Source organism: Gossypium raimondii, chromosome 1 (assembly GCF_025698545.1).
Source record: "Gossypium raimondii isolate GPD5lz chromosome 1, ASM2569854v1, whole genome shotgun sequence".
In the NCBI taxonomy this organism is placed as follows: domain Eukaryota; kingdom Viridiplantae; phylum Streptophyta; class Magnoliopsida; order Malvales; family Malvaceae; genus Gossypium; species Gossypium raimondii.
The window spans coordinates 872,968-888,152 of NC_068565.1; the positions used below are offsets into that span (position 1 = coordinate 872,968).

Below are 15,185 nucleotides of genomic sequence, written 5' to 3' on the forward strand. Positions count from 1 at the left end.
TTTTCTCTAAAAAACCCAGCTTGTTTAGGAATGCTTTTGGGACAATAAAGCTTTTGTTCCAAAAGTGCTTCATAGAAGTAATACTAAAAAGATCCTAAATTTATGAAATTAAAAGTAGAGAATTAATTTCCAAAAATCCAAAAAATACAGGGACTGAGGATAGAATTAAGCCCAAGAAAATCAATATCAATTTTCGTATAAATTATAAGCATTTAAGTTAATAATTTGCATCACCTAATTTTTGTTAGGAATTAAGAAATTAAGTCACTTATACCTCTAACATTGTTAAATATTTCTAATGAAAAAGTTGACTCAACACTCTTTTTTATGTGCTTAATTAACATTTACCCAACATGTGAGTTCCCATGATTCTTCATCATAATTCTTGATGTTTTGATCACAAAAGGCATTACACTTGTTGAGTAATACCAGTATTTTCAACTTAATCTTTTCAGTTTTTTTTAGAAGTAAAATAAAATACAAAAGTAGGAGTGAAGGATGAAAGCATGAAATAATGGAAAAATGGCCTAAAAGCAGCTTTAGAATTGATACATGTAGATCATATAAAAAGGCCTAGTGTATATTTATATTCTTCATCTCATAATATTCTAAACTTGAGCCAGGATAAGGTTGAGATTTTAAGAATTTTAAAAATTAAGGTCCGGTTTTTTCTCTCGATTTTTGTGTGTGTATGGTTATTGAAGTGATTGATGTTAATTAGAACTTTTGATATAGTTTAAACTTAAAAAAAAATACTTAAAGCTTGATTTGTTACGATTGGATTAGATTAAGATTAATTGTTGATTGGGTATTAGCTTAATTGGCATCGGTATTATTATCGGTGTAGTAGGACGTGAGTTCGAGCGCGCTGAAGCGCATTATAGGGAGGGATTATAGGTATTTTTAAGCATTATATTAAAAAGTTCCTACAGCCTCAAAACCTGTCTACAAACCATTTATTCCACTAACATCATTAAACTTTCTATGTCTTTCAACGATGTGAATATTGAGTAACATTATGAACCAAAATCAGATTAGAAAAGTTGATTTTTCTAGCAAGTTTTGCTATGACAGGAACCCATTGGGGACAGCCTAAAAGCTGTTTGCTTCTCTAAATAATGGGTTTTTAGTTGACTTTTTGTAACATTTAACAACATATTTTTAAGTTGTATCTCAATAAAATGCATAAGAGATTAAAAATTGAAATATACCTAAACCCTAACATACTTAAAGAAACTGACATACGACAATGATGCATATTAAGACCTTAAATCGAACCATCAGAATTTTATCAGCACAATGGATGCATGTTGATTTGGTAATTGTTTTGCCTAGTCCCCATTATCAATAATTTTCTCTCTCTATTTTCCTTGCTTAAACTCTGTTTAATGCCATTGGAAAAACCTGCATATCACATGTTTGTAAGTGATATGAGAAAAAAAAGTAAATAAAAAATAAAAAATCGGAATAAAAATCGTAATTTTGATTTCATTTTTCCTATCAAACTTATAAATGAACGAACCAGTTAAATTATTGATTTTTAATTTGATCGATTCAAATTAAATAAATTATTATAAAATTATAAAATCTAGTTTAACAAATTTTTAGTTTGAGTCAATCAGTTCATACCAATTTACGAATCAATCGATTTTTACCCTCTTTCAAACCGATATTCGATTGTTAAGTTATATGAAAAAGAAGAAAAAAACTTGCGAAAGAAGAAAAATAAATATGAGTTATATTGTTGCATTACCTAATCATCACTTTAAATAGTTTATTTTCTATATATAAGAAGATATACCCACTATCATTGTTTATATACACACGATCTTCAAACATATTTGACAAGCAATAGTCAATCACCATTAATGAGAGTGGTTAAATGTGTGAAAAGGGGTTAAATTTGGGAATAATCCATCTCCATCAATGGTGGATATCTGAGTTGGACACCATTTTTGTTTGATTATTATAAGGAAGTGTGGCTTCCACACTAAAGTAATTGGGAATATATAAATACTTTTATATCTCAATTTTGGGTAAACTTCATATTTTGGTCACTCAACTTCAAAAAAGTTATAATGATCAATGAACTATTTGAAAGTTTTCATTTAAGTCACTGGGCCATTAAAATCATTATTGTATAACCCACCCTGTTCGCACTGCCTGCACTAATAAAAAATTCTCCTTCTTCTCTTCCACAGTTTAATTTTTTTTCATGAAATAACTTTAAATGTCACGAATTTACGAACTAAAATCTAAACAACTTTCTTCTTCGATTTTCAACACTGACCATCAGATCAACTTGGATTGAATATATTCTTCTACTCGTCGACGAGTACTAATTCACCGTACTGATAATCGAATTATCACTTGAAGCTTGTTAATTGAATTGTTTTTTTTTTTAAAAACTTAACATCCTAGTTATTTAAATAAAATTTTTTGAGTGGTTCGTTGACTTAAAAGAAAACTTTCTAATAGTTTCATTACCATTTCATAATTTTTGAAGTTAAATAACCAAAATGTAAATTTATTAATAATTTAATGACCTTGAGGGTAATTTACCGTTAAGTCTTTGAAAGTGTGTAGTACACCCACTACTCTTTCTTGGTTAAAATAATGAATAAAAAAAGCTGAAATTCGTTCCACTTTTACGACCAAATTGTACACTTTTTCTACTCACTTTATATTCCTTTTTCTTCTATTTATGGGGCTGCTTAACCCTGCTTAATCGCGGTTGAGTTTGGAAGTGATAATCGAGGCGATTCAAAATTTTTTGAGTTGGATCTTTTATTTAGATTTATGTTTGGATAAGTTGGATTAAATTTTTACATAAATAATTGTTTTTGGATAAAAAGATAAGTTTGATCAACGGTGATGATATAAAAATTAATGTTTGATTGTTTAATTTAAATTCCAAGTGTGTTATTATATTTTACTCTTAAAAATATAAATAAATTAGTTATTATATATTATATCAAAGAGTAAATTAGTTATTCTGTTAAAAATTTCATCCCATTCTACCATTTAAAACTAGTCTCTATATGTCAACATAAGGTATACATGACATATCATATGTAGCTATTTCATTATTCTATTAATTACACCAGTTTTTACTAGTAGAAATGAAAAGCTATTATCTATACAATTTAAGAGTCAATTTACGAATAAAGCCAAAAAAGAATAAATGTTAAAAGTATCATGAGGACTCTTGTACTAGGAGCTAGATTGCATTTTGCTCTCTTTATCAAAAAAATGAACAAATTAACTTTTGTAAATTAGATTAAAGAGCAAATGGGTTATTCTGTTAAAAATTACATCCCTTTCTACTGTTAAAAATTGATCATTGCAAGTCAGCATGAGGTACACAAGGCTTGTCACGTATAACTATCTAGTTATTCTGTTAATCATGCTCGTTTTTAATAATAGAAATGTATATAAATTTTAACAACAAGGACTAGTTTGCTTTTATTTTTAAATGCATAAGAACTAATTTATCTATTTAAAAAAACCTCTTCACGATACTTTTACAATTTAATATTCGCATCAAAAGCAACAAATAACAAAGGAACAAAATTCCCCTTACTCTTTTTGAAGGATTAATTTTCTTTGCTATAACAAGAGAAGTACAAGTATGACAAAGTGAAAACAAAACAAAATGAAAATGAAAAAGAGGAAAATGTTACTCACTTATGTTGCAGCGTTGAAGGTAATAGTTATCAGAACTTACATATTTAGACCAGTATGATTGGTACTTGGAGACTGCTAGATCCAACCATGGCTTATAGTTTCCATTATAATGGATGACGGCTGCATTTTCGATCTCGGTTCGGTTTAAGGCCGGATCGTAACCGAGTCCTAATACGTGCCATTTTCGATCCAGTGGATGAGTCAAGTTGTAGAAAGTGATCAACCCTGGTGGCAATGTGCCAAGCTTCCAAAGAGTTCTATCATCATTCTGCAAAAACAGTTTATCTTCATCAGTGACGAATCTCGGTAAACTATGGAGAAAATGATGTTTAGAAACTCATATATCAATGACAATCCTTATGGTTTCTAGATTAAGCTAACATAATATAACAGACAAATGCGAAATACAATTTTCCATTCTTTTATTAAAGAAGGAAAATAGAAGACTTGTTCACTAAGAACAAAGGACGAAGTAATCATTTGTATTAAGAACCAAAAAGAAATTAATAATTCTTGAGGGCTTAAGGCATAATTTTGTATTAAAAAGACTTTAAATTATTAAATTTTGAAAGGATTAGAAGAAAAATTAACTATTTGACCCAACGGGTGCAAAGAGGCAAAAATTATTAATTTTTTAAAAAGAATTAAGTAGGAAAGTGAAAAAAATTTATTTACTAAGTTCAGGAGACAAAATTATATTAAACCCTAAAAATATTAGGGATAAAGCAACATTTAATCTTAAACTTGACAATTTTTCTTAAATTGGTCCTTGAATTTTTGTCCATTTTAGTCCACGAACTTAATTACTTTTCTTAAATTGGATCATTGTGATGATGTGATATGTTGATATTATACCACATCATCATTTAAAAATTTAGGTGATAACATGACACAATCTCAAAATATCACATTATTATAAAAATTAATATTTAAAAAATTATCGAATTTAAAATCTAATGTAGACAAAAAAAAAACCTAATTATAAAAAATTACCAAATTCAAAAATTAAATATTCGGTTAGCGCAAAATATTATAACACTTCAAGGTATGGGATGTGCATGGACTCCAACATTAGGCTTAAGCTTAGCCTAGCGCATCGCAGTCCATTTTCTAATTTATAACATATTATTAAAATATTTTTTAAGAATTATGTAATTTATATGTAACATGGAATTATATATAAGGTATCATATAAAAATTAAGAAATATATTAAATATATTAAAAATATAAAAAATTTGCTTATATAATATTTAAAAATACCCATTATTTTTGTCAAATCTTAAGAGGATAAATGCACTTTAATATCGATGTCAATCGAATTAATACATCATCGGTAAAAATATAAAAGACTTAAATAGACTTAAACCAATTTCTTTTATAAGTAGGAGGTCTTTAAAAAAAAAAACTTTGAGTTTAAATAGGTATATATATTTTTGGAATTGAATTATTTTCTATTTCCTAAACCCAAACTATCTACTTGAAAGAGAACTGAAAGAGTAAGAAAAGCAAAGAAGCATTACCAAATCTTGCCAATGATGATATATAGCAGTGATGTTTCGCTTTCTCCACTCCTTCAAATCAAAAATATTCATTCCAAATGCCCAACCACAAGCATTGGGATCGAAATTCTCTATGATTATCGGATTAGAGAAGTTGAGATACTTATCAAATCTATGAAAGCTTTCTTTACATGTCTCCACTGCACCATTCACCATCCCTTTCAGATCAACATCCCAAAGAGGTGTCAAATCCTTTTGAACCACAATATCATCATCCAAAAACAAGATTTTATCCAGCTTTGGATGTACTTCAGGTAGGTAAAACCTAAGATGATTCAGAATAGACAAATACTTCGGGTTCCTATACTTGAGGTGATCAGCTCCATCAGACAGAGTCGAAGGATGATTCGCCTTGAAATAATAATCTTTAATCCTTACAGATTCGAGTTGTCGAAGAACCGAACAGTAAGACGAATTCATCCACTTGAAATCATCGATGTTGTCGACTTGAATCGTCGCATTCTCGGGAGAATTCACCAAGAACCACATTTTCATGGCGGCGAAATTCAGTTTATCAGTCACTAAATGGAAAACATGTTTCTCAGGCTCGTTTGCGTGCAACACCGTTGAATTGACGACCACTGATGTTGCTAATACGTTATCGGAAAAGATGGCGTAATGGTATAACGAAGGGTCTTCGAGCTTTTCGTTGTATGGTTCTTGCTTGGTTTGATAATATCCATGAAAGTAGTAGTCGGCTGATAGTTGCAGAGATAGGCAATGCAATGGCTTCGGGACAGTTTTTGCAGCTAATTGAATCAAGAAGGCGCTTCTTTTCTTCTGTGATTCTAAATTGTCTTCTGTTGTTAGAAGCATGGCTCGAAGTTTTCTTTCAACTGTGCAGCAATCATAGAGTTCATCTTTTGCTACAGATAATGCATGCCCCATTTCTTTTGCACGATCAAGTGAACTAGAAACAGAACAACATCCATTTACATGAAAACCAATAGTATATAATCTATACATGATAGCCAAAGGTTAAATTTCTGATTAGTCCTTATAACTATAAAAATGAGCAATTTAATCATCCTATATTTAATTTTAAGGGATAAACGCAACATTTGGTCATTGATTTTGGCAACTTTTCGCACCTTGCTCCTTGACCTTTCACATTAGTCCCTAAACTTGTTAGTTTTTACCAATTTGTTCCTTAAATTTGAATTCCATTAAAATATGATGACGTGGAATTTTCAGATTATGCCACATCATTTACATGAATTTTTTTTTAAAAATATTTCTAAAAATATTTTATGTATTTTTTAGATTTTATATAAAAATTTTAAATTTCCATATAATGACATGGCACAATGTCAAAGTATTACATCATCATCACACTTAATAGAATTTAAATTCAAGAACCAAATTAAGAAAAGTTATCGAACTTCAAACTAATATGTACTAAGCAAAAATTGGTTTGAAAAAGTTATCAAAACTAAATGCTGTCTTATCCCTAATTTTAAACCAAATAGTAAAAATTGTAAAAGGTGGGGAAAAGTTCGCTCACTAATATTGAAGCAACTTAGTTACCGTATACATGATAACTAAAGACCAAATATCACTTTAAAACGCAACAAGTAACGATCAAGTTAATTCTACTTTTCTGCCTCAAAGTTAATATGTTAAGGGACTAAATTGCTCAACTAATTTACTTGTTAACTTATAGTACAGGGACTTGTTAGGTAATTTAACCGATAACCAAAAACAGTAGACATAAAAAGTAGCCATACCTAGGATGAAGATCAGCATCGGAGTTAGCTTCTCCAATAACATTTAGACTTTCCATGATTTGCTTCAAAAGAGAATTGTAAATAACAGTTTGTTTCTTAGACAAAGCAATGTTTGCATATACTTCGGCCATAATAATCTGGTCACGCATAAGCTTCAAGGTAGAATCAGCATTAGGATTTTCGAAATCTTTTCTCCATATACTGTATTTTCCCTTCACAACAGTGTCCATATTTTTCAAGCTCTCAATTGCTTCCATTGCTTGCATCTCTTTATCAACTTCTTTATCTTGGCGAACAAGTTCTGCAGTACGGAGATCCCTCCTTTTTTGCCGCAATATCTGAAGACCTTTACATACTATCACAAGTCTAAACCAGGAAAGAAATATGTAAATATACAGTAGGACTTGTGGATGGTTTACCTGACGCTTGAACTTCACAGGGCTCCAGTATGTCTGTCGATGACTTAGAATTTCACCTTCTTGAAATTGTTGATCATCGGTGGACTGTTCAACATTTTCTTGAAATGGTGTGCTAGTTTGGTATGTATCTTTCAGCTTAAGTACCTGGGAAGTAAATTACTCAACTGGTGATGTCAAACAACAGTACTTGGGTGTAAGTTGAGGAATGTGCTTGATATAGGTATGGTTAGAATTCTGTTTTAAGTTTTTTCAGATATCCGGAAGGTCTTTGGAGGCCTATCTCCACATCCATTTGTCGGATACGAGTGTCAAACATGGGCCTTTAGTTGAGATAGGTATGCTTTATTTCTCAAAGTTTTTTCATGTGTATCGAAGATGCTAGGAGGTCTATTCCTATATTGATGTGTCAGACATAAGTGTTGGATACAAGGAATTCAACAATAATCAACTTGAACAAGGGAAAAAAAGGAGATAGATAAGAGTAGATGATATAATTTTGGTTTCCCCGGGCCATATAGCTCATATAACAGCTGAAAATGTATTATTTCACCATAGAACAGTGCTTACTGCACTTAATTAGATTATACTTGCTGTTATGAATTGGACAGCCATGAATTGCTGGAAAGGATTTAACAAAATCAAATACCTGTACTTTGTCAACATTGATAGGGTTTTCGAGAACCCATGAAGCAGAAAGGTCCTTCATTTTCACCCTACATGTTCTAATAGTGCCCGAAACATCACTGTATGTTGCAATTATGTCAAGATCCTGTATGAAAAATAATTTACATGAACATCATTCATCTTAGTTATTAAGTTAAGACAAAGATGAACTCCACGGATTACCTTCTCATTGTCATTGGACATGTAAGCCGCAGAGGAAGCTTCCCTTCCCTGCTTGTCAACATTCGGACAGATGGTAAGTTCATGCAACATTAAGAAACCTTGAATGCGGGCAGTGGTATTGCACAGTATGATAAGTTATGAAGCGATTCTTACTCAAAATCTATTAAATATAAAGGAAATCTTTCTGTACTACAGGCTGCAGCGACCATGCAGGCAGCAGTATAGAACACTATGATTAGTTATGAAACATTTCTGAGTTTTGCTAAATCGAACAAAACATGGATTCGGAATCTATAAAACATAATGGAAACATTTTTGTCTAGTGAGGGTTGGTCCGCTCCTTTAAGATAAGTCCTTGAAGTTTCGTCTGCCGGGCAGCGAACTGGATCCCAACAACTGAAGGTATTGTTCCCCAGGAGGGTTTTGTCACCTGTGCTTTGCCGAGAGCCAACATTCCATGAGCGGCTGCCCTGAGAGCCTAGCTCACAAAGTTGGGAGCGCTTTGACACACTAGCTCTTGGAAGACCACGGGAGACAAAGCACTCCCCGGAATTTCAAATCTTAAAAAATATAAAGAAACCATTCTGTCATACAAGGGATGATTGCAGGCAGCGGTATCAAATACTACGATTAGCCATGAAATACTTCCGAATTTTGATAAATCAAACTACAATGTGATTCAAAGCCTAAACAATATAAAGGAAATCTTTCTTTCAGACGACGCATGATATGCAGGCAGCAGTATCAAACAGTATGATTAGCTATGAATCACTATTTGAATTTCGATAAATCTAACTGCAACATTATTCAAAATCTATGAAGTATAAAAGAGACCTTTCTGTCATACAATGGCGGATATGCAAGCAGTGGCATCAAACACTATGATAAGCTATGAAGCACTTCCAAATTTCTATGAATCAAACTAAAATATGATTCGAAATCTATAAAATAGAAAGGAATCTTTTCTGTCCTTAAACGGATGACATGCAGCCAGCGTTATCAAACACCATTATTAGCTATGAAACACCTCTGAATTTCGACAAATCAAACTACAATATGATTCAGAATCTTATAAAATATAAAGGAAACCTTTCTGTCATACAGTGGCCAACATGCAGGAAGCAATGTTGAACACTATGGTTAGCTAGAAACACTCCGTAATTTCGATAAATCGAACTACTGCATGATTCAAAATCTATAAAATATAAGCGGCAGATATGCAGGCTACAGTATCAAATACCACAATTAGTTATGATACACTTCTGGATTTCGATAAATATTAATAAAAATCTATAAAATATAAAGGAAACCTTTCTCTCATACGGCAACGATATGCAGGCAGCGGTATCGAACACAATAATTAACTACGGAACACTTTTGATTTTCAATAAATCAAATTACAACATGATTCGAAAGCTATAAAACAAAGGAAACCTTTCTGTCTTTCGGCAGCCGATAAGCTTTGAGTGCTCTTCCACTGAAAGAAATTGTATAGAACATAAAATTAAGGTAATTTAAAATTAGAATAAAAATATCTTAAAAATCCTAGAAATGATCTCACATCGTTCTGTTATCTGATATTTCAGCATCCACAATGATAATACTGGAAATAACCTGAAACAATAGCCATTAGTGGTGTCAATTATAATAAATAACTGATTAATGGCATAATAAAAAAAACAGAATAAACAAATTATTATCTAATAAACATCGGCATTTTCTATTTTATTCTAATTTTACGGTTAATTTGGATACTAATTTAATGAAATCAATACATAAAAAAAAAGATCTAAAACTTGTAAAATTGAGCCAATTATAACAAAAAGATTCAAATCCAAATCAATTCGATTTAAAAAGAGAAGAATAAGAGATTTGAGAGAGCGAAACATATCGGAATACGTACGAGTAGGAAACAAGTGATGAGTAGCAAGGAATCGAAGCTCCATACAGTCCTTGAAGCTGCTGCCATGGAGAAAAAAGAGAAACCGAGAGATTTGATTTTGAAAATGCAAAAAAAAAAAAATACAGCGGGAAAGTGACGAACAGGATCTGTATATATTTATATATATTATGAATCAAGGAACGGTTTCTTTGCTAAAGTGCGCCAGGGGCGCGCATTGTGGGAAGCTCGCAAATGGAGTGCTAAAACTTTTCAGTTCTACGACCGGTTGAAAGTTGAAACTTTCTAATTCTGTTTTACTTTTTCGTTTCATTTTATTATTATTTCGCGGGTGAAAGGGAATTTTAAAATCGGAAATATATATATATATATATATATGGTTAAATTATGCTTTGACTCCTATGCTCTTTGCACATATCAAATTTAGTCATTTTACTTTTATTTCTAGAATTTAATCTTACTTTTCAAATTTTAATAGTCAACACGATTAAAATTCTTCTATTAAATTCAGATTAATTACAATGTAATTTTGTTTACATGTCTACCAAATGAGTTTTTTTATTTCAAAAAATATCATACTAACTAATTTAATAGAATAATTTTAGTAGTATTAATAATTGGACTTGAATTTTGAACTTGATTTTTTTGTCCCAATTTGGTACTCAGATTTGGCTTTAATGTTCAATTTGCATACCCAGACCAAATAGCCCAATGAATGTTTGACATGTGTAATCTAGTAAAAAATAACGTAGGTACTTAATCGGAACAACAAAAATAAAGTCTAGATACCAAATTAAACATTGAAACCAAACTCGGTACTTAAATGGGGTGAAACTTGAAGCCAAAATTGAGACAAAAACTCAAATACTAAATTAAACATTAAAACCAAATTTATGTATACCAAATATTATATTAACCCTAAATTAAAAAACCTTTCCGTGGTGCTTAACATTTTAAGACACTTAAAATTTAAAAACCTAGAAAAAAAAGAGAGAGTAAAAATAAGTTAATTAACCATTCTAATACTACTATTATTATCATCATCATCATCATCAAAATATTTAAGTAGGCCAAACAAAAAAAAAGTCAAACACTTATAGGGTCGAAACAACTCACCAATCAAGTAAAAAAAATTTGTTATCATTTTAACAGAACATGAAACGAGCAGCTCTACTCCCAACTTTTAGGTGTCTTATCTTCGATCTGGTTCTCATATTTTTTTTTCATCAATTTTCATCCATTGTTCAAAGGTTTAATTCTTCATGTTATAATTTTTTTGGTTAAAAATGATTGTGAGCTTTGTCATGTTTAAAGGGTTTGCGAAGAAGGAAGATTTAACGTGAGTCCTATAAACGTGTGATAAAATAAAGAGTATATATATATATATATATATATTTGATACTTGAACTTGATTTTAAGGTTCAAATTGGTACTTAAATTTTTTTTGTCCAATTAAGTACATAAACTTGGTCTTAAGGTTCAATTTGATACAAAGCCAAGTTCAAATTGGTTCAAGTTAGAGCTGCTCATGGGCCGAGCGGCCCGGCCCGGCCCGACGGCCCGTCCAAAATATGGGAGGGTTTGGGTAAAAATATAGGCCCGAAATATGGGCTTGGGCAAAAAAATGAGGCCCGATTAAAAATGGGCAGACCTCGGCACCACTTTTTTTGCACGGGCAGGCTGCCCGAATATAATAAATATTTTTAATTTTTTAATTTTAAAATACTTTTAAAATACTTTTTTTAAATTTTTTTAATTTTAAATATTTTAAAAAAAATTAAAAATACTTTTTAATTTTTTTAATTTTAAAATATTTTTAAAATATTTTTTTAATTTTTGTTTTAATTTTTAAAATAATTTTTTGGTATTTATTTAAAAAAGGGCCGGGCCGGGCCTGGGCTTATGAATTTTTTCCCGGGCCGAGCCTGGGCAAAATTCTAGGCCCATATTTCGGGCCGGGCTGGGCCCGGGCCGAAATTTTTTCCTGGGCCCAGCCCGGCCCATGAGCACCTCTAGTTCGAGTAAGCCATTTACTGCAAGTACTAATTTGGATAAAAAAAAACCAAGTTGAAGTACCAATTTAAACCAAGAATCTAAATTCAGTTGGACCAAAATAAACTTTAGATATCAAATTTAGCCTTAAAATCAAGTTCAAACACCTAATTTTGGACCAAAAATAATTTTAAATGCCAATTTGAACCTTGAACCCATGTTCAGATACTACAATGTATATTACCCTAAAATAAAAGGATTGAGTATGCCATTATTTTTTTAAAATATAAAATTTTGAGCCTTATTTATATTGATTAGTACCATACATTCCATGTTGTTTCTATGTATTATCTTTTATCAATTGGATTGCATGCTTGTGCCTACAGTCATAAAAATGCATTACTCCACAATTGAGAAACAAAATTTCAATTCGTTTACATCATAACGAAAACAACCCTTATCATCGTATCTCTCGAAACAACATACATTGCATAATTTACTTTCCGTTCTATAATAATATAGCTTAAAACATATCATCAAATAATGTACCCATCCATACATTACTCTTTGCTCTTAAAATTCAATTGGCACAAGTGGCGCAGGTACAACCGGCACCACATTTGCAGTACATCTTTCCGGTCCCGCTGCCCCCGGCGGCTTCAGCCTGGCTGCATGTGCATGGATTGCATCCGCAATGCTCCCCGCATGAGCACCGCTTGTGGGCCGCCTCGCCGGCTCCGCAACTGTTTCATTACTCATACATATTCGACAATGATGATAAAGTGATTCGATGTTTATATATAGAATGCACATTAAAAATAATAAAGATAACTAACTAATAGTATAAGGTGGGGAAAATAATTAGTAAAAAGAACTCTTTAGTCCTTCTCAATTTCTAAATTGAGCAAATTGATCCTTCTAAAAAAATAGAACAATTTCATCCCTGTTGATTTCGAAAGCGAGCAACTAAGGACAATTCATAACATTAATGTTTTCTATCAATTACACATAATTTTGATTGGTATAATAACAAATTTAGCCCTCAAAGTTAACTTATTTAGTTCTTGATCCTAATTTAACAAATTTAGCACTCAAATATTTTTGTTTACTGAAACTTAAAATTCATTTTTCGTGTTGTGTAAAATAAAATAAAGAGTAAATTATAGAATTAGTCACCCAATTATTAGCTTGTTTATGTTTTGGCCACTCAACTATGAAAGTTTTCAATTTAGTTACTAACGTTTTAGATCATTTACATTTTGTCACTCTTCGTTAAATATTTAACAAAAATGATGATGTGACTTTTTCTAACTAGTATAATACATTTAATCCTCAACACTTACACATTTTATCAATTTGATTCTAATTCTAAATAGTTCAAAAATTGAACCCTCCATATTTATAAATTCTACCAATTTGATCCTCAAACACATATAACTATTTAAACAGATCTTGACAAAATTATATGTAAATTTGTGATTTTGATAGACCCAAAACTCAAAATCCCCAAAATTCAGTAATTTTGCGATTTTATAAACTTATTCATGATCGTTCTAATAACAATCTCAACAAAGGAATCCAATTTTCCCATGAAACCTAACAAATAATTAACAAAAAAAGGGTTCCTTTTCAAATTATCATCTTTTACATTCTTGTCAACTTGAAGAATTGTGTAATAATGCACCTATATTTAAGCATAAACTTTTTGTAAAATTTATTTTCATATATTTTAATTGTTTGCAATTTATTTAGAAAAATATGTAAATTTTCTTTGATTTTTCTAACTTAAAATTTAGATTTTTTAATTTTTTAATTTTAGATACATATATTTTTATGATTTATGATTTATTTTTATTTTAAAATTTTATATAATTTATATATTTTTTCTTTTAAAATTTTAAATATTTTTACGAAAAAACAAACTAATGCATCATTAGTGCCACGTACCACAACCTAAGAACATCATGTGTCCTATTTTTAATAGCATTACCAAAAAGTATGGTACCCTTGACAAAATGAAAATCCAAGTACCAACTCGGGGTGCAAAAAATCATAAGTACCAACTTGGGAGAAGGTGTCAAGTTTGGGGGCCAAATGCATATTTGAGCCTTATAATTATAAATAATATTACATTTTATACTTTTTTATAATATATACTTTATATTTAATTATATGTGTTTGAGGATCAAATTGATAGAATGTGTAAGTATTGAGAAATAAATGTGTTATTCTATCAGTTAGAAAAATGCTAAATCATCACTCCCGTTAACCATTTTACAGAAAGTGACCAAAATAGAGACGGTCTAAAACGTAAGTGACTAAAACAGAAATGGTCTAAAATAACTAGTAATTAAATTGAAAAATTTTATAATTGAGTGATCAAAACAGAAATAAATTAGGTGAATAATTTATAGTTTACCCTAAAATAAATCAGCGAAAATAATAGGGCGAAAACCTGCAAGTCGTGCCGCCGGGGCACGGCGAAGGACAGCCACACTTATCGTTACACGCAGCGAATCCTCTAACTTCAACTTTGGAATCCGCCATTTTGTACCGTATAGTCTTTTTGTGTTGTTCGCAATATGTTTAATGTGAATGAAAATTTTGAAGCTTCTGAAAGATCTCCTAAAGGTTGTCCTTTTAAATAGAATTCTGAAAATCATTGCAGGTTAACTGTTCGTTAAATTGCGTAAAAGGATTGCGGAAAAGCTAACACATGGCGATGTGTCGGATAAATCGGAAGAGTTCATTAAGCTGTGTCTTACGTATTGCTGCAAAAAGGTTACGTGTACCTAAAATCCTGTAAATTGTTAAGAATATTTGTTCGATTTTGTCATAAAAATACTATACCAAACCTCAATATATACCAAAATTTTTATATTTTTTTATGGATTCTTTTTAATTTTTTCATTTTCTTTTGGAACCTTTTATGAGATTTTGTAAATTTTTATTTTGTTCTAAAATTTTAATTTTTAAGATTTTATTGTTTTAAATTTTAAATATTTGTTAGTGGAACATGCAAAACTAAATAGTGCACATCATCATAAAATTTCA

General features: G+C 30.7%; 2 protein-coding genes across 2 annotated transcripts; both read right to left on the minus strand.

The window, feature by feature from the left end:
* Positions 1-3,601: 3,601 nt before the first annotated feature.
* LOC105773725 (probable galacturonosyltransferase 3) lies at positions 3,602-10,208 on the minus strand. Its single transcript, XM_052628434.1, is given in 9 exon segments — positions 3,602-3,955; positions 5,209-6,157; positions 6,975-7,312; positions 7,394-7,552; positions 8,040-8,162; positions 8,240-8,287; positions 9,674-9,716; positions 9,801-9,853; positions 10,143-10,208. Coding segments are annotated over 9 exon segments (2,055 nt in total). The 3' UTR covers positions 3,602-3,679.
* A 2,384-nt stretch (positions 10,209-12,592) lies between these two features.
* Positions 12,593-14,750, minus strand: LOC128036622 (metallothionein-like protein 4B). The gene is made up of 2 exons (XM_052627251.1): positions 14,587-14,750; positions 12,593-12,874 (listed from the first exon to the last, which is right to left on the minus strand). Exons 1-2 carry the CDS (start codon positions 14,676-14,678, stop codon positions 12,712-12,714), a joined length of 255 nt encoding a protein of 84 aa, XP_052483211.1. The 5' UTR covers positions 14,679-14,750; the 3' UTR covers positions 12,593-12,711.
* Between the last annotated feature and the right edge of the window lie 435 nt (positions 14,751-15,185).

Coding starts and splice junctions, on each gene's coding strand:
- LOC128036622 (XM_052627251.1), bottom strand. CDS start 14,678: ATGGCGGATTCCAAAGTTGAAGTTAGAGGATTCGCTGCGTGTAACGAT. Junction 12,875..14,586: donor CCCGGCGGCACGACTTGCAG/GTTTTCGCCCTA, acceptor GTAATGAAACAG/TTGCGGAGCCGGCGAGGCGG.